This window comes from Euprymna scolopes, chromosome 19 (assembly GCF_053919585.1).
Source record: "Euprymna scolopes isolate OS-2025 chromosome 19, ASM5391958v1, whole genome shotgun sequence".
Lineage (NCBI taxonomy): Eukaryota > Metazoa > Mollusca > Cephalopoda > Sepiida > Sepiolidae > Euprymna > Euprymna scolopes.
Genome location: NC_136500.1, coordinates 73,589,381 through 73,607,889, shown reverse-complemented (window position 1 = coordinate 73,607,889; position 18,509 = coordinate 73,589,381). Strand labels below are relative to the sequence as shown.

Genomic DNA, 18,509 nt, shown 5'->3' with positions numbered 1-18,509 from the left:
ACATTGGATTTCAAGACGACAATATTGTAGGCAGTTGGAAAGTAGGCCAGCGGAACAGAATTCCACATGTGGTCAGTTGTAGGAAAAAACTCTGCTCATGGAATTTGCATTTAGATTTGAACACAGATAGGGAATGGGGGAAATTGCTGATAGTGGTTGAAACTAGGCAAGTGTTTTCTGTGGCGGTTTGACAAGGGAAGGACCATAGATTGAAGCTCAGATGAGCACTTACCATGAAAATCACGATAAATCAGAGACAGGCTCGCAACGTCTCTTCTGTGGGAAAGGGGTTGTAGGGAAGAGAAAAGGGTATCACCTTTCGAAGCCGGTTTTGAAGACAAGACAGAATAGGGTGCTCCGAACAGCTCCTGCCAGATGTGGCAACACTACTCCATTTTAGGACATTTTTTTTTCTAATAAACAGGGCTCTTTAATGAGCCGAACCAGTTCATCAGCTTCAATTTGTAAAGCGCAGTTGTAGAATTAAGACATGTAATCACAAGATAAATTGAATAACAAAGTCCCATTTTAACGTTTTATATATATTAACCCTTATCCCTGAGTGGCTTCCGGGCCTTGATAAGTGGTGACCACCGTGTAAAAAAAAAAAATTAAAAAAAAAAAAATATTCACTCAACAAGTTAAGGACAGGAAGTGTTAGTAATTGAAACGTTTAGTGTTCGTATTACATATTAAGAGCCCTACGTTAGTGGCGATTAAGTTAGCCAGTATGAATTTTCACAGGGGCCACATTGAGTGTATTAAGATAATCCAGATCTGTAAAACAGAATCATTCCCAGGGTTGAATAAAAGATGAGTGGCGTAAAGTTGATGCAAAGGAGGGGAAGCAAGAGAAGTCGAACACCGTGGACAAAACAAAGAGGCAACAGAGAGAGAGAGAGAGAGAGAGAGAGAGATAAAGTCTTCAGATATGTCTCTGTAAAAACCATGCGCGCGAGACACCGTAAATAATGCAGGAAACCTATATTTTAAGGTGAGTGCTTCTTCAACGTGTGTCCGTGCGCATCACTTATTTTTTTAAGTTAGAAAATTAAGGTTAAAAAGTGAACAACTAGCCACAATAACATTAGTCTCTCTCTCTCTCCCTCTCTCTCTCTCTCTCCCTCTCTCTCTCTCTTAAACCCATTCTCTCTAAACAAAACCTTGAAGAAAATTCAACAAACGTCTCCTTGTGTTATTCTCTTCATTAAAGGAGTTTTATTCTGTCTTAGTTAAACAGATGAGAGGATCGACGGCCACTCATGAAACATGACAAACAGAAGCAGTGGCATCAGATGAAGTGCATAAAAGATGTGCATTTTTGTTATTGAAATGTTACGAAAAGAAAAGTTCATGTTGAAGTTCTTGAATTAAGACAAAGAAAATTTTATGTTCAGTCCATACGTCTGGACACACAAAAAAAAAAAAAATGTATTAAAAGTCCATACAAGAAAAAAATTGGTAATTGGGTTCTTGTCTAAAAATAAAGACCATAGATAAAGTATGTGCCCATGATGAACCAAAAATATAATATTAAAAAAAACAATCACATAAATTGATCAAATAGTTTTATTTCAAATAAAAAAACTCAAATTTATGAGTATCTGAGAAGTGACTGTCTCACCCGCCATTTTGAAAAAAAAATCTAAAAAGCAAGGGAGACAACTCAACAATAATTAATATGCATTATTTGGATTCATCAGATTACTGTCCTTATCTTGAGTGTCATTTTCATGTTTTGGTCTATGTAATCTCTGATCTTCTTCAGGTGTATCTTGTTGAACGCAGGAATATCTCTATTGAACTCAGGAATTTGGATGGAATTTCGAACGGAACCCTTTATTTACTTTATGGGGGTAGCATGCTCTTGTTCCATCAGCCATGACTGGATAGAGGTCCTATTTGTTATTACTTTTAAAATGAACGATATATTGGTTATAGATAGTTTCTTATGCAAATGGTCAAAATTCTCCGTGAAAAGTTGGATACCTCTGAGTTTTGTGAAATTTCAACAATGAGCATGAATTAATTCGTATAACTAAATTTTAGTTTCTTTGGAGTATTTTAAAGAGTTTTTAGGGTGTAATGTTGTTATTTCTTTTAAAATGAACCAAACGTTTTATGAAAATAAAACTTTGTGACAAACCTTTTTTTTTTTTTTTTTTTTTTGGTGCAAGAAAAAGAAAGAAAATTATTTCGGTCAGTTTCACACGGAAATTGCCGACATATATTTACACCAAAAATTGGCTATTCTTTAGCTTTTTTAAAATTTCAGGCCTTCATGTCTTTTAACTAAAATCTGCTATCATGTTGCCGTAATTCTCTCAGACCCACAGTCGGCCAGATGGCTTTTGAAGGGCTAGAGGAAGGAGACATCGCATGTGTGTCAAACATATATTCCAACTTGCCACACATGTTTTTCCTTTTCTTTTTCCTCCTCTCCCTTTTCTTTAATCTTGATGCCTATGTATGCACTTCATTCCATGACGTCACACCACAGATTAAATGCTGATGCGACATCAACTCAGCACATGAGCCTTCAATATGCGTACGTATTTAAATGATGAAGCCTGCGACTACGTTGCAGGAAGCTAAGTTTGATTTATCAGTTTAAATACTATTTGAGTCTGACTTTGAAAATCCGACAAGCTAACTTTATATGTTAGATAATAAAATTTTAGATAACTTACCGAGGAGGGAAGTTAGAAATGACATCAATCCCACGGCGATTGCTTTGTCCTCATCAAGTACAGATCTAATTTAAAAACATAAAAGAAATAAAATTAAAAAAAAAAAAGTTTTCTGCTATTAGTACAGGAAGCACCGGTGAGTTATCTACTCTTTAGGGCTATATAAGAAGAGATAGAATGAAAGAAATAAAATGTAAAAAAAAAAAAAAATAGATAAATAAATAAAAATTAAAAAATTAAAAAAAAAACACAGGAACTTTCCAACGTTTTCTAATATGTGGCCACCACATTTAATTGTTACTTAGCACTCCTTGTTATATAGGTAAAAGAATTATTTACTTCTGTGTTGAAATAGTACTAGGGAGTTATCTGCCCCTAGTACAGGAAGTAACGGTGAATTATCTGCCCCTTATGACTATATAAGAAGAAATGGAATTCAGCAATGAACTGTATGTAGTACAACGCCTTCTATACTTTACACTTGTAACAAAACCAAATGTTCATCTTAGAACGACTTTGGCATGTATGAGCAAAGATAGACAGAATTTCGCCTTCGAAGTGCATCTTTTTTTTTTTTTGGCTGAGTAATAAGGTTTCATCTAGGCATGTCTATCAGCTGGCATGCTATATAAAAGTAAGGTGTTTCTCCTAGCCAGAGACACTTTGAAGCAGCTTTGCATAAGTATTTCATTCAGATAAATATGATTAAATAGCACAGAGTGTTTTTGCTTAATGATCATTATTTTTTGTAATTGTTTCCATTTTTCGAATTTGTGTAGGAAGGTTCCATAGTCATTTTCATCCATTTGTTTTTTTTTTTTGTTTTTTTGCAAGTACTTTCAACTAATTTTCTTCAGTCGTCTTCAGGCAGTTTTTGATTACTGTTTCGTTTAAAATCTGGATGTTTTATATGCTTCAGTTAAAATGGCATTTAAATTACTCGAAATAATGAAGAATCTCGTGTGTAAAAAAATACTTTTTAACAGGTTAAGAATGAATAATGGTTAAGAATGTATGATTTACAAAATAGTATGGAATTTACAGTCTTTTATTTTTATTAACTTATAAATTTAAATTACAACATATATATAGATATACATATGTAACTATATGTGCACCCATGCACACGCACATATATATATTGGATGGTTATGTACCCAGGCACTTTCAATTGTTATTACTGATTTCAAAATTTACATTGTAAATTTTTGGCTGTTTGGCTCTTATATACAGTGCTTACAGTATTTTTATTCTTTTTACATTTGGATCCATATAAATGATTTTTTTGTGTTTTCAAATAGGATTTTTTTTTAATTTGGAATGTGGGCATCCAAGTTTTTTTAGGTGTTGGCAAATCCAGCTTGTATTGAAAAGGTGTAGGGTTAATCGTCTGGACAATGTGTTTGGTCGTGTGTCCAATGTAGCTATTGGTGTATCTATTGTTGGATATGCATTCCCCAAAGGAGCATTTGAATTGGTAAACTATATTGGTTTTGTCGACTGATTTTGTTGTCCAGGAAGTGTTGTTTTTAATTATAAGGTCAGCAGTTGTTAATTTCTTGTAGTAGATGATAAATCTGATCTTATTAATATTGACTGACTAAAATTAGTGATCATCCTAAAAAATTAAAATCACTCTGAAATGATCATTTTATGCTAAGTTTATATACAAAACTGATTTCCCACTCTAAATGCTATTGTTTAGGTTTTTATAGTTGTCCACATGCAATCAACTAAAAAAGTAGAATCTTTTCTTTAGGAGGCAAATTAACTGAGGGTGTTAGTCTACAAAATTTCTACTATTGTTATTATTATCTATACTTATACATAAAAAAGCATATTGTATGTGTGTGTGTGTGTTCATTCTCTATACACTCTGAAATGGCTGGGGGATATTTTGAAATTCCACTCACATGTATATTGTGTGTCTAGAAGTGTTCTTAGATAGATTTTGTATTAGAATTCTTCTGATAAGTACAGAAAATCGATAATTGAAAAAATCCAATTAAAGAAGGAATAGTCTGATTTTGACCAAAGTTAACACCCTTATACAACCTAACATCAAAAATGCATTTGGGAAGTTTTATAATCGCACAAGCTGAAGGGCCTCAGCATTTAAAAACAACTGTGGGTTCTTTGATAAGACAAGGGTGTGTTTGAAATTATTATATTTTCTTGTTGTTTTTGTTGAGAACACAATTGAACTATGATACTTGATTATTGCATTTTACATATTACGGGATAGTGAATGATATATTTAAAAAGAATTTAAAACACACACACACACACACACACACACACACACACACACACACACACACACACATGTTATTTGTTTTTGTTTTTGCGATACGTTTTGAATGAATTCAAATATTTACGAAAATGCATTTTTACCTAAATACGAGCTGGGAGCAATTTTCCCTTTAACCAACTTGGTACCCCCACATGGGGAGCGGTATATATATTGTTTTTAAAATATAATTATCCACTGGTCCTGATTTCGAATCTCGCTAGATTCAGCGACCCTGATGAGTCGTAGATGACGAAACACACATTTCAGTGGATAATTATATTTTAAAAACAATATATATATATATATATATATATATATATATATATATATACTAATTTAAGGAATTCTTCTCAAGTGGGTCCTGGATATGACCTTAAACTATATCCTGTGGTGAGGCCCCAGTTTGCGGGCTTTGGGGAGTGTGGAGCCACCCTTTAATTACCATTGCTCCCAGGTCCACTCTAAACTGGAGTGGTAGTACCTGTTAGGGTCCCAACTATGGGTTAAATAGAAACTGACTTGAAAACAACAAATATATTCTATTAAAAAAATTTTCTTCAAAATCTTTGGATTCGGCATTAAATAACCCGGAAAAAGGTGGATATGCCGTAAAACAAAAACAACCAACCATCTTCTCAAGTGACAAACTCACAAAACCAGAAGTAAAAAAAAAAAAAAAAAAAAATATGCATGCGCACGTGTATAATAAAGAATTAAATAAACAAATAAATAATAATTTCTATATAAATGAAACATAACACGTTCTATCTTGCAGAAAAAAAAAAAATCCAAACTTCAATATTTTTCCAAGCACTAATAATTGGCTAAATTTAATCTCTCAACATAGTGTAGTACCTCCACATTTTGCTATTGTTGTTTGTGAATGGCTGAATGTCCACTCCCCTGGAAGATGGATGGGTTATTACGGTTCACACAAATAGCTGGCCAGAAGTCCTAACTTAACGTACTGCGACTTTTTTCTCGGGGGTTGGTAGAAAGAGTAAGTCTACCCAACCGAACCAAGAAATTTAGAAGAACTTGAAGGGCGAATACGCGACAATTTAATGGCTACCATTCCACAAGAGTTTCTTGTCTCTTGAAGTGAAAAGTGAAAAGCTGGTGACGAATGAAGGCACCTATATAGAATTTTAAATAACAGTCTATGCATTATAGTTTCCTATCATATTAATTAATTATATAAATTATATACAAAAATAAATAAAATAAATTGTATGTATTTTAAAATAGGAAGTTACTTTTCAACCAGCCTATATAAGCTAATGCTAATTGAAGGAATTAATTCTTTTCAAGGGAAATAACTCTACTTAATCTTCTTTTTTGTCACAACGAGTTACTTCCCTTACACTAGACTTACAAAAACAGTAATAAAAAAATTTAGAATTACATGAAATGAAACATCGCTAAGTGAATTGTCGTTAAGTAAGAGCGTATCGGAAGTAGACGGTGAGAGCCAATTTCACGTCCCCCGATGAAAAAAAGTTCCGTGTTATTGAGTTGGTTTATTGGTGGTCGATAGAAGAGCATCAAGTTCATGCCACGTAGAGAGAGAGGAGTTTTTTTCTGGTTTAATTTCCTTTGTAAAATTTGTGGCATATGCTTAATTGGCAATCGTGTTGAAATGGGTGGTACTCGAACAGTTGAAATTGATGAAAGTAAATTTATGCATTGCAAATACAATCGTGGACGATACAAGAAAGGACAATAGGTTCTTGGTATGGTGAAGAAGCAGGAAATAAATGTGACATTAATGGAACCAGTGGAAAAAAAAAATGCTGAAACTCTTTTACTCATTCAGCAATATGTTTGGCCAGGAACATGCATTATGATTGATGGCTGACGAGTACAATTTTGTGGATCCGAATGATCCAGCAATCAAACATGATTAAAAGATCCTAGAGTATAAAGGAAATCTATGAGGTACGAAAATTAATAGCTCGGAAAATTTCAACAGCCATCTCTAGGAATTTCTTTGTACCCCCCCCCCTCCCCGATTAATTTTTTTTCCCGACAATATCATCTACTGGATGCGTATTTATTATGTAGTTTAAATTGGAAATATTCATATTTTTTTTAAACTGTTAAATTATTATTCATGAGTTTTTGTGAAAATATTCTTATTTTTGGAACTGTTAAACATGCATTCAATTCTGCAAAAATGTGTTTGTAAATATATCTTAAAAAGTAAATAAACATATTAAAAACAGTTTGTGGATATTCTTATTTATTATATTTAAAGCTAATACTGAAAGCAAACAAAACAAAAAACAAAACAAAAAACTCGGGATTTTTTTTCAGCAGGGGACCTGAAATTGGTTCTCACCGTTTACTTCCGGCATTCTCTTACTTAGCAGTGATTGCAACAAGATAATATGTCGCATTGCTAATGTAATCCTTGCTGGTAAAATATAACAATGATTTAATGATATCAAATATAAATGCCGACCCATACTTTAACAATAATCTATGACTCTTTGCGAACCTAATGAAACAGACATACTATAACTTCTGGCTTCTAGCATAAACACACACCTCCACCAAGTCGTTGTACAAATATATTTTTGGTACTTGTACAGTTTAATCAAGGCATTAAAAAATGAAAATATTGAAAAAATGTTATATTGTACGTACCCGTTATGGAATGAAATCCCCCCCCCAAAAAAAAAATTTCACTTAATTTGATCAATTTTTTTTTTTTTTACAGTGGAAAAACAATTTTTTTTATGACAGCAAGCTGAAGGTAACCATCTTTGCACTTTTAGACCACAAAGAAAAGGAGAGGTTAGCACAGGGAGATAACTCTGTCTAAAGCGCCGACACACCCCTCCCATGTTTAATAATAGCTTTTCTTCCTTCCTCGTGGTCTAAAAATCGAAACATGGCTACATTTTGTGCGCTGTTACCTGTACCTATTTTTTCTTCTTTCTGAAGATGAGTTATGTCGCGAAAATTCAAAGAACATAACACCATGATACCCTCCTAGTTTGATATAAAATAATTTATAATCGAAAATTATTGAAATTATCAATATTGTTATTTATTTTATTTATCTTGTCTCATATCCAAAAGTGTTTTTCTACACGGCTGCATTCAAACACACACTTTCACCTAGTAGTTGTACATAATTTTTCTTCTTTCCAAAGATGGGGTTTAGCTCGAAAATTTAAAGAATATAACACCATGATACCTTCTTAGTTCGACATAAAATAAATAATTTATAATCGAAAATTATTGAAATCTATTAATATTGCTATTATTTCTTTATACTTTGTGTCATATCCAACATGATAAAAAAAAAATACAGAAAAATCTTTATGATTTACGTTGTTGTCATGGAAAAAAAATGTCATATTCCAAAAATTATGTAAATTGATCAAATAGTTTGTTTTTTTTACTAAGAAAATAAAATTTTACGAGGACACGAGGATGAGATGTCTTGCTTCGTCATCTTTAAAATAATCACTGGTTACCTCCCTTTAAATAACCTCTCCAGAATTAGAGACCAAAATCAGCCCGGTAATGGCTGAAATTGTAAAAAACTGATTTTCTCTATTAAAAAAAACAAACAAAAAAAAACAATGTGATCAATTTATGTGATTTTTGGAGGAGGAGGAGGAGGAGGAGGAGGATAATAATAATAATTCTTCTTCACAAGCACTGTATTTTTTTACAAGACACCATGTAGTCATAATTTTCAAATGCAACTCCTTACACAAAAAAATATAGTAAAATAAAAAACACCCCTTCCTTCTAAAAGAGCAAAGTAAAAAAAAAAAAAAAAAAAGATTTTGCTTATTTACCTGAGAAGAACCACATATGCTGGCACAATGCCAGCTGTACTAATGAATGATTTAAATAAGTGCATGGCGATGAAAGGATAAAGGTAAGGGCAGTCCGTCTCGCATAAACCGGAAGTAGATGTGCCGCCATTTGGAATGCACTGACAAGATTCATATAGTTTTAGCTGCAATGAAAACAGTTTTTTGTTTTTAGGCAAATTAGGATTCATTTATTCACGTTACTTTGTATTGAAACCCTAATTTTTATTCATAATAATATTCACCATCAGTTATATTTTGCATTGCTCACAATAAACTAAGATTTAAAAGCTATATTTAAAACTTAATTATGGTGTGCTAACCTTTAAAGCAGACGAACTGCTTTTATTTAAAATCAAACTATCACATCTATAATATAAAGTTCAACACACACACGCACACACACGTATATTTATCTATCTATCTATCTAGTTATCTATCTATCTATCGCTCTCTCTCTCTCTATATATATATATATATATATATATATATATATATATATATGGTTGTATACTTTTAAATCTACTGAAACTCCTGTGTTTATCAAAGAGTGCTCAATGAATGAACAGAGCATAGTTATTATATGTTTATTTTTAAATAAGAAGCAAACACACACACACACACACACACACACACACACACACACACACACACACACATATTAGTAGCTGCCCGGCATGGCCCAGTCATAAAATACACTTTAAATCTGATATTTTTAATTCATGAAGATTTCATATTAATAATTATAGAGCAAATTCTCTATTGATTATTCTCTTGTACCTCATAAATATAGTAATGATTTCAAAAGTTGAAAAAAAAATTTCAGTGCCATCAGCTGAAATCGAAATGGAAACATTCAGTGCTCAAGCCTTTGTATTCATTTAGCAGTTCAGCCATAGTTGTTACCATCTGAGCTATCGCCAGATGGATAAAAAAAGGTTAAAAATAAAGGTTAAATTGTTGTCACTCAACTTCCAGGAAATGCCACAGGCTGTTTTCAAGGAGAGATCTTTGATAACCTGTGTGAAAGCTCTTGTGAACTAATAATAATAATAATAATAATAATAGGTGTGCAAGATAACACGATTAGAACCAACTATGTTAAAGCAAAGATCGACAAAATACAATAAAACAGCAAATGCAGACTCTGTGGACAAAGGAACGAAATGATAAACCAGATAAGTGAATTCAGCAAACCAGCCCAAAAAGAATATAAGAATAGATGTGACCAGGTGGGGAAAATAGTACACTAGGAACTATGCAAACAACTGTGTCTTGAACATCCAAACAAATAGTAGCAGCCCAAACTGGTAGCAGTACTTGAATGCAGAAACCATAAAATCACATGGGACATAGTTGTACAAGCATATATATCCATTCAAGCAATGAGACCAGATGTCATAATAGTTAGCAAGTAGGAAAGGTCCTGTCAGATCATGGATTTCACCATTTTCATCAGATTACAGGGTGAAAATCAAGAAGACGGAGAAGCGAAGAAAATGCGTGGAACTGGCCAGAGAGCTGAAAGGGATATGGAAGATGAAGAAAGTCAAGATGACACCAATAATCGTTGGGGCATTAGGAAAATTGTGACAAACTTAAAAAAAGAATTGGAGGAATTCGAGTCAGGGAAGGGGGCTAAGAAGATACAATGGATAACAGTAATGAAAACGGCTGAAATATTGAGGAAAATGCTTGAATGCGGTAACTAATATATATAATATATATATAATATATATATATATAAATGATAACTGACCTTATAGAAACTGCAGTAAAGGTAAAACAAAAAGAAGACTACATGGAATCAAGAAAACTGAAACTTTATAATTAATTCCTCCTCCCAATAAAATGTAACTACCCCCTCCCAATAAAATGTAACTACCCCCTCCCAATAAAATGTAACTACCCCCTCCCAATAAAATGTAACTACCCCCTCCCAATAAAATGTAACTATCCCCTCCCAATAAAATGTAACCCCCCCCCTCCCCAAATAAAATCAACTGGTGCTACACCAAATAATCGAGAATGGTTGAAGAGGAAAGAAAGACCGTGGAGAGAAAACACTAACGAAACCTCCACTGGATGAGTGCAAAGCGAACTGGGACATTATGGAGGCTTATTGCTACCCAAATTCCAGTGATGACCAATGAGGAACTTCAAAATTTATCTAGCGTTTTTGTCTCACACAAAAAGGCATTGGAAATAATTCTTCTTATTATGTTCCATTCCTGTTTTTATTTTATTTTTTTTTTTTTTCACATATCGATTTTGGTCACTTTATAACTTACTCTCTCATTCTGTCTGTTTGTCTCTCGATCTGTCATCTGAAAAGTCAGTTCTTTTATTAAGACGTTTGTAATCGTCTAATAAATCAGACCGCTTCATACTTTCTCTTATTTAACAATAGGTCAGTCAATGAAAGCTATCGTTTCACACACATAGGCGTTTTTTTTTTTTTTTTTTTTTTATGTTCACTCCTAACAAGACATATCACCACTTGGACGTAAGGGGCTACTATTAGAGTAGAAAGCTTTCTGGCATTTAGGGATCTCAACAGTAAATGGGTGAGATTTTGTTACTAAGCAGGTTTAAAACGTCGAGGGGACACAAGCGCAGTGAGTTCATCAGAGCATGTTCCATTAAAGTATTCGTAAAACAGGCAAAGAGATGTAACATTACGGCGATGGGGCTTAGTTGACAAAGTGGGGCCTATTAGATTGAAAACTAGTTTTAGACCCCATCCAAGAAGAAGTAGCTAGTGGTAGGTGCACCAGCCCAGATGTGATTTCTCCAGGCAGAATGGGAAAGAATTCTTCTTAATCTGTTTTATTGCTTTTTTTCGATCAGTCATCGACTTCGGTTTCTTTATAACTCGTTTTCTTTCCCCCCCCCTCTCTCTCAATTTGCCTCTCAAACTGTCTGATTGTCTTCTGAGGAACTCTCCAAGAATCATTTTTTTTTTTTTTATTAAGAACTTTTAGTTGGGACTGATTTTGTGATTAGACTGTTTCCTATTTTCTTCTATTTAACGATGAATAAAAGACTGTTTCACAATCGTAGGTGCACTCTCCAGTCAAGCCGCAATATGTGGGTCTGATCTTATTTAAAAAAATAACATCCTGTAATGGTAGTCTAAAGTGGGGAAAATGTATCCTTTCAGCTCGTTGCTGAGCTCAACACAAAATGCAAATGTCTGCGCCCAAGTCTGCGATATATATAGACATAAGGGGAGGTCACCACTGACTACTTCCATATCTAGGGGAGATCATCTCTGGTTGTATCATGTTGTCAAGGACAGGCGACTCATACCTATACACATCCCGTACAAATTTTTGATGGGTTATACTATCACTAGGGCTATGACAACAGCATATTCTTTTCATTGTTTTGACTCTCGAGTATATATCCGACACAGCTAGACACAATTAATCTACCGAGAACCACATCACTCTATATAAAAGCATATAAGATATCAACATATACACATTCGAGAGTCAAAACAAAGGAAAGAATATGCTGTTGTCCCAGCCCTTATTATCACATATGACTAGCACACCCTGCAACAAATGGTGTATAGTTGCTGCTGCTATTGATGATGATGAGGATGATGATGACCACTCTATACTCAAATAACTATTGGCTGAGTCCATTTAGATTTCGGGGGTGAGGGTAGTGTCATAAATAGTACATTCCTATACCCAACAAAGGCGTTAATAAATGTGTAAGGTTATTCTTACCGTTTGATTAAAAGTCTCGCACCCAGCAAGACAAGGGGACAAATAATTCAACCTATTGGAGCCGCACACTGGATAGATTTTCTCAGGACAAGAACAGGTCGTTTGACAGGGGTAGGTCACATTGATGCCAGCTTTTCTGTAAATACGGAGACGAATTAGATGTGTTGAAAATTTTCAACCTTCTCCCAAAAACGCAAACAGTGAACATCGAACAAAGAAAGAAACAAAGAATTCCTGCGTTTCAATATTAATTCACAAGAGACGAAAAATCGCATGCATTCGAAGATATTCATTTCGTCAAAACGTTATGGTTTCACTTACAGATGAGTGTATGCAGCCTTCGAGAACCCAGGGTTTATTTGTCTGCTAGGAAACACACTCGGACGTCGATATTTATGCAAAAAAGTTTCTGACAAAGAGAAGGACAGCTACAGAAAAATCAGAGAAAAAGGTTACTATTGTATGCTTGCGCTAGATAGAGATAGATAGATAGATAGATAGATAGGAAAACATACGGATAGATAGATAGATAGGAAAACATACGGATAGATAGATAGATAGATAAATAGATAGATACATTGATAGATAGATAGATAGATAGATAGATAGATAGACAGGAAAACATGCAGATAGGTAGATATATATCGATAGATAAATAGATAGATAGGAAAACATATGGATAGATAGATATAGGTAGATTGATAGATAGATGGATAGATAGATATAGATAGATTGATAGATAGATAGATAGATAAAGAGAAAAACATACAGATAGATAGATAGATAGATAGATAGATAGATAGAAAGGAAGGTATATGGATAGATAGACAGATCGCTCATCCCTCTACACATAATTACATTATGAGCTCCCATCCCTGTTGGGGACGACTCACCGGGCACGTCTTTTCTGTTTGAAATCTCACCAGCCAAGAGGTACAAACATCTTCATAGTCCTTATAATATTATAAAATCATGGTTTCTATCTATCTAATATATATAAAGTAAAGTCAGTTCGTTTCTCAATTTTTGCCAACAACAGCTTCCTTTCTATAAAATCAATTTGATTCTGGATCATCAGTTTTATTTTTGCAGATCGTTTTAATTCTATCCAGAAATTTCTTTGACTGGACCGGAATTATTTTCATATGCCTTTTATTGATATTGGCTCACAAGGAGCTTCCACACAGGTCATAAAGGGTTTCTCGTTGAGAACAACCTGTGGTGTTCCCTGGAAACTGAGTGACAACAATCTCCCCAGATTTCCAGTACTCTCCACCTCTTTCGATAGCATTTACAAATGAATTTGCATTATCACAACATCCGCTTACCATTGATTTCTTGCTAGCAGCGGCCATTGAGCTCCACTGGAGGTTGAGTGGCAATAAGCCTCCCCAAGGTACCAGTTCTCTCAGCATTTGTCCAGCTATGGTCTGGTCAGTGCTCTCTCCTCAGTCTTTAAATCCTCCTTGAGCTTTCCCAACTATTTGGCATCATTCTTTGAAAGGGGGGGGGGGTGATTGGGTAATAGGGATGAGGATGGATAACTTATAGATTTGCAACGTCAATGTTCTTTGTTCCATGTAGTGCTTCATATTTTGTTTCTGCAATAGCTCATCTGGCCCGCGCATATGGCTCATGTATTAGTCTCCGTATTCCAGCCTTAATATTTCAACTATTTTCATTATTGTTATTCGTTGTATCTTTCCAGCTATTCCTCTGATTCCAATTTCTCCCATTCTCTTCTCAAAGTATTTTAGAATTGTTCCTAGTACTCCTACTATTATAGGTACTATCTTGATTTTTTTTCATCATCAATATCCCTTTCAGATCTCTGGCTAACTCTGTATATTTGTTCTGTTTCTCCTTTTCTTTGATATTTATTCTGCGGTCAGCTGGGACAGCAAAGTCTACGATTTGGCAGGACTTTTCTTTCTTGTAAATTATTACAACATCCGGTCTTCTTGCTTTGATGCGTTTGCATGTTCACGTCCCATAGGATTTTGTGATTCTCGTTTTCAATTACTGTTGCTGGCTTATGCTTGTACCATTTATCTGTACATTCGAGATGCAGTTGTTTGCACAATTCCCAGTGTACTGCCCTTCCCACTTGGTCGTGCCTGTTCTTGTGTTCCCTTTAGGCTAGTTTGCTACATTCACTTACTATATGGTTTATCATTTCGTCTCATTGTCCACAGAGTCTGCATATGCTGTTTGTTTGTGTTTTGTCGATTATTGCTTTGATGTGGTTGGTTCTTATTGAGTTATCTTATGCTGCAATTATTAAGAATTCTGTTTTTCGGTTTACATGTCCTTTTCGCATCCATGTCAAAGTGTTTTCGTTATTCTCATCTTTTGTCATCCTTATGAATCTTCCGTGCAGTTGTTTCTCTTCCCATTTTTCTTGTCTTGTTTTATCCTTTGTCTCTTTGTTTTCGGTTTTATTAATTTTTTCAGTGTCTCTCGCTGCCATGCTTATTCTTTCAGTGTTTTGCTTTACGTATTTTTCTAGTTCTTTTTTGGTGTCATTCACACAGTCTTCTATACAGACTAGTCTCCTCACGCCGTCTTTCTTTTTCATGTAGAGTCGGTTAACATCGTCCTTCAAGTGTAGTGCATTGTGCATGGTCATGAGTTTCCTGGTCTTCTGATCAAGCTGTATCAGTTTTTCTTCTTTAGTCCACCCTATGAATGGTCCAGAGTATTTTACTAGTGATACTGCCCATGTATTTATACATTTTATTAAGTTTCTGCTATATAATTTAGTTTCCAGAAGTTTTCTTGTTCTCTTGAGATATTCTTTTCCAATTCTCTCTTTCATTTCTGTTGCTTTGATGGCATCTGCTTCCAAAACTCCCAGGTATTTATAGGCGTCTTGTTCCTCTAGTGCCCTCATCTCTGTTTCGTTGGGTAGTTCCATGCCTTCTGCCATCTCCAGTTTTCCCTTTCTTATAACTACTAGTGCGCACTTTTCTGTACCAAACTCCATTTGGATGTCCTGGCTGAAGATCTTGGTGGCGTTTATTAATGTCTCTAGTTTCTTTTTCGGTCCTTGCAAAAAGTTTCAGATTGCCCATATACATCAGGTGGTTCATTTTTTCCTCCATGTTATCCGGCTTGTATCCATCTTGGCACTTTCTCAGAGGCATCATGGCTATGATGAATAGTAATAGCGATAGTGAATCTCCTCTGAAGATGCCTTTTTGTGTGTCTATTTCTATTATGTGTTGTCCATCAGCTGTCAGTTCCAGCCTCCATGTTCTCATTGCATTTTCAATAACGTTGATGATCCTGCTTGATATTTCAAACATTTTTAGGCATTCTATTATCCATGCTTGGAGGATCCTGTCGTACGCTTTTTTTGTAGTCGATCCATGCCATGGCTAAATTCTATTATCCATGCTTGGGGGATTCTATTGCTATTTTCACAACGTTTCAGTCGAGTTTACCTCCAACCTGTGACATCGATGGATACAGGCACTGATTAAGAATCGGTTCTAAGTGAGAGTTTCCTAGAGTCTGGAGGGTAAATCTTTACCACAGGCGGTAGTAGATAAAAATAACTAACTCTTTTGGCTCGTATCAAAGTGTAGCATCTGTTCTGATACAGCTTTTGTGTGCCTAGTAAGTAAAGGAGAAATAATTTTAGATTGAAGCAATTTCGATTTTGGTTTCAATCTAGTGCACCCCTTTTTAAAGGGTGAATTTTCCCGATATAATGTTATCCGTGAACCAACGCACGTTGTGTCCAGTTTCAGTTGCAAAGAAGATTGAGAAAAAGAATAGGAAATAACTCCAACTCGTTTTTTGTTTTGTACAACAACATTTATTTCCTCGTTGTGATGGCCATGATGTCACTCACATGATCTCGAATGTTCTCCACATCTCCCATGAGATCTCAAATATTATCTTGATCATTCTCTTTTTTCATAGTTCCTTTTTTTTTCACCAGTGACGTCACTTAACATGCCTTTACATACGCGCATCAACGCTATGTTACATCAACATTAAAATTTTTGTATCTCTCCGATTCTCTCTCTTCTGATCTTGAGCAAGTGGTACAATGGGGTAAGGAGTGGCTGGTTACTTTTAATGCATCTAAAACCAAGCTTCTCTCTTTACATCATCAACGTTCGGATCCCCATCTGGCATCAATTGAAATGAATGGCTCTAATCTTGAGGAGACCTCAAGTTTTGACAAGCTTCTGAGATTGACGTTTACTCCTGATCTTAAATGGAACACGTACATCAAATCTGTTGCCAAGGCCGCTGGAAAAATGGTGGGATCCTTCTATCGATCCAGTAGATATCTTACTGCTGATGCAATTCTCTATCTATATAAGAGCCAGGTACGTCCAAGGATGGAATACTGCTGCCACATCTGGGCAGGGGCTGCTAGAAAGGACTTGTCCTGCCTTGATAGAGTTCAAAATAGACTTTGTAGCCTCGTAGGGGATGTCCTTTTCTCTTCCCTTCAACCTCTATCTCACAGAAGAGATGTTGCGAGTTTGTCTCTGCTGTATCGTTATTTTCATGGAAAGTGTTCGACTGAGCTTCAATCTATGGTCCCCCCTCGCCAAACATTCACAAGAAACACTCGTCTAGCTGGAAAGACTATCAATGATTCCCCCCACTTATTATCTGTGCCTAAACCTAAACGTAGATTCCATGAACAAAACTTCTTTCTTAGAACTGGACGCCTGTGGAATTGTCTTCCATTTTCCTGCTTTCCAGCGGACTACAATGTGGTTGTCTTCAAGTCTAACATAAACAAGTTCTTGATGAGCCATCCCACTTGTTAACAAATTTACCGAATTTCCATTACTGACGATTACTATATTTTCCAATTTCTCTGTACACTCTTTAACCCTTATCCTCGAGTGACCTCTTGGCCTTGATAAATGGTGATGCCTAGGTAAAAAAAAAATCTAACTGCGCACTCACAGGGAGACAAGTAAACAGGAACCAAAACTTCCGTTTGGTCATGGTTCACATAATACAAACCATCTTTTCTGTGGATGAAATAAAGGGTTTGGGTCATGTAGGTTCCTATATTCGACATTAAAAAAGATTCACAAATTTAAAAGATGCATCTGAAAAATTCACAAGTTAAAAAGGTTCATAAGTTAAAAAAATGAAGAAAGTCATATCGACCGAAACGTTACGAAAAGAACAACCAAGATGATAATAGTAGTTCACACAATCAAACTAATATACATTTTCGTTTTATTCAATAATGTTTCCATGTTTTACAAGCAAATTTCTACATTTCTCGATATTCTTTAAAAAAATTAAATGCTAAAAAGGTTGATGTACTTACTTAAAGCCATTCGTATCTTTCCAAGTGACCCCACTGATGTCAGACTGAGGACAACCAAACAGGAAGCCAAACGCCTCGAGACCTGCAGCAATGAAGGCACTTATTATTTTAAATTTCAAGCAACCTTGTCGAGAAAGTCTCAGCTTTGTGGTGAGCACTCCACCAACTAAAGTCCCCGTTGAAGAACCAATCACCTTCTCGATTCCTGAAATGCAAAAAATATAAATAAAAGGAAATAGCATTAGAACACATACTATTAAGATGCGCTCACTCAGTTTGAATGCTTAGTGTTGAAAATCTCATTTTTAACTAACAAACTTTAGTATTGACTAGCAAACTTACCCAGCATTACGGGGGGGGGGGACGCACCCATCTCTTTACTCTGCTCTATCTGTCTCTCTATCTTTTTCTCTTTTTCCATCCTTTGTTTTCACCAAGGATGGAATACTGTTGCCAAATCTGGGCAGGAGCTGCTAAAAACAGCCTATCCTGCCTTGACAGAGTACAAAATAGACTTTGTGGCTTGGTGGGGGATGCCCTTTTCTCTACCCTGCAACCTCTCTCCCACAGAAGAGACGTTGCGAGCCTATCCTTGTTTTATCGTTATTTCCATGGCAGGTGCTCGTCTGAACT

The 18,509-nt window shown here is 35.2% G+C and overlaps 1 protein-coding gene across 5 annotated transcripts in view; it reads right to left on the bottom strand.

Moving 5' to 3' along the window:
- LOC145239747 (solute carrier organic anion transporter family member 2A1-like) overlaps positions 1-18,509 on the bottom strand; it is a 136,648-nt gene that overhangs the window by 9,520 nt on the left and 108,619 nt on the right. For all 5 annotated transcript variants that reach the window (XM_080103149.1, XM_080103148.1, XM_080103150.1 and 2 more), the window contains 4 exons: positions 17,877-18,081; positions 12,560-12,695; positions 8,802-8,965; positions 2,691-2,755 (listed from right to left, as the gene is read on the bottom strand). In XM_080103149.1, coding sequence (XP_079959275.1) covers positions 2,691-2,755; positions 8,802-8,965; positions 12,560-12,695; positions 17,877-18,081 — 570 coding nt within the window. The remainder of the gene's footprint in view (positions 1-2,690; positions 2,756-8,801; positions 8,966-12,559; positions 12,696-17,876; positions 18,082-18,509) is intronic.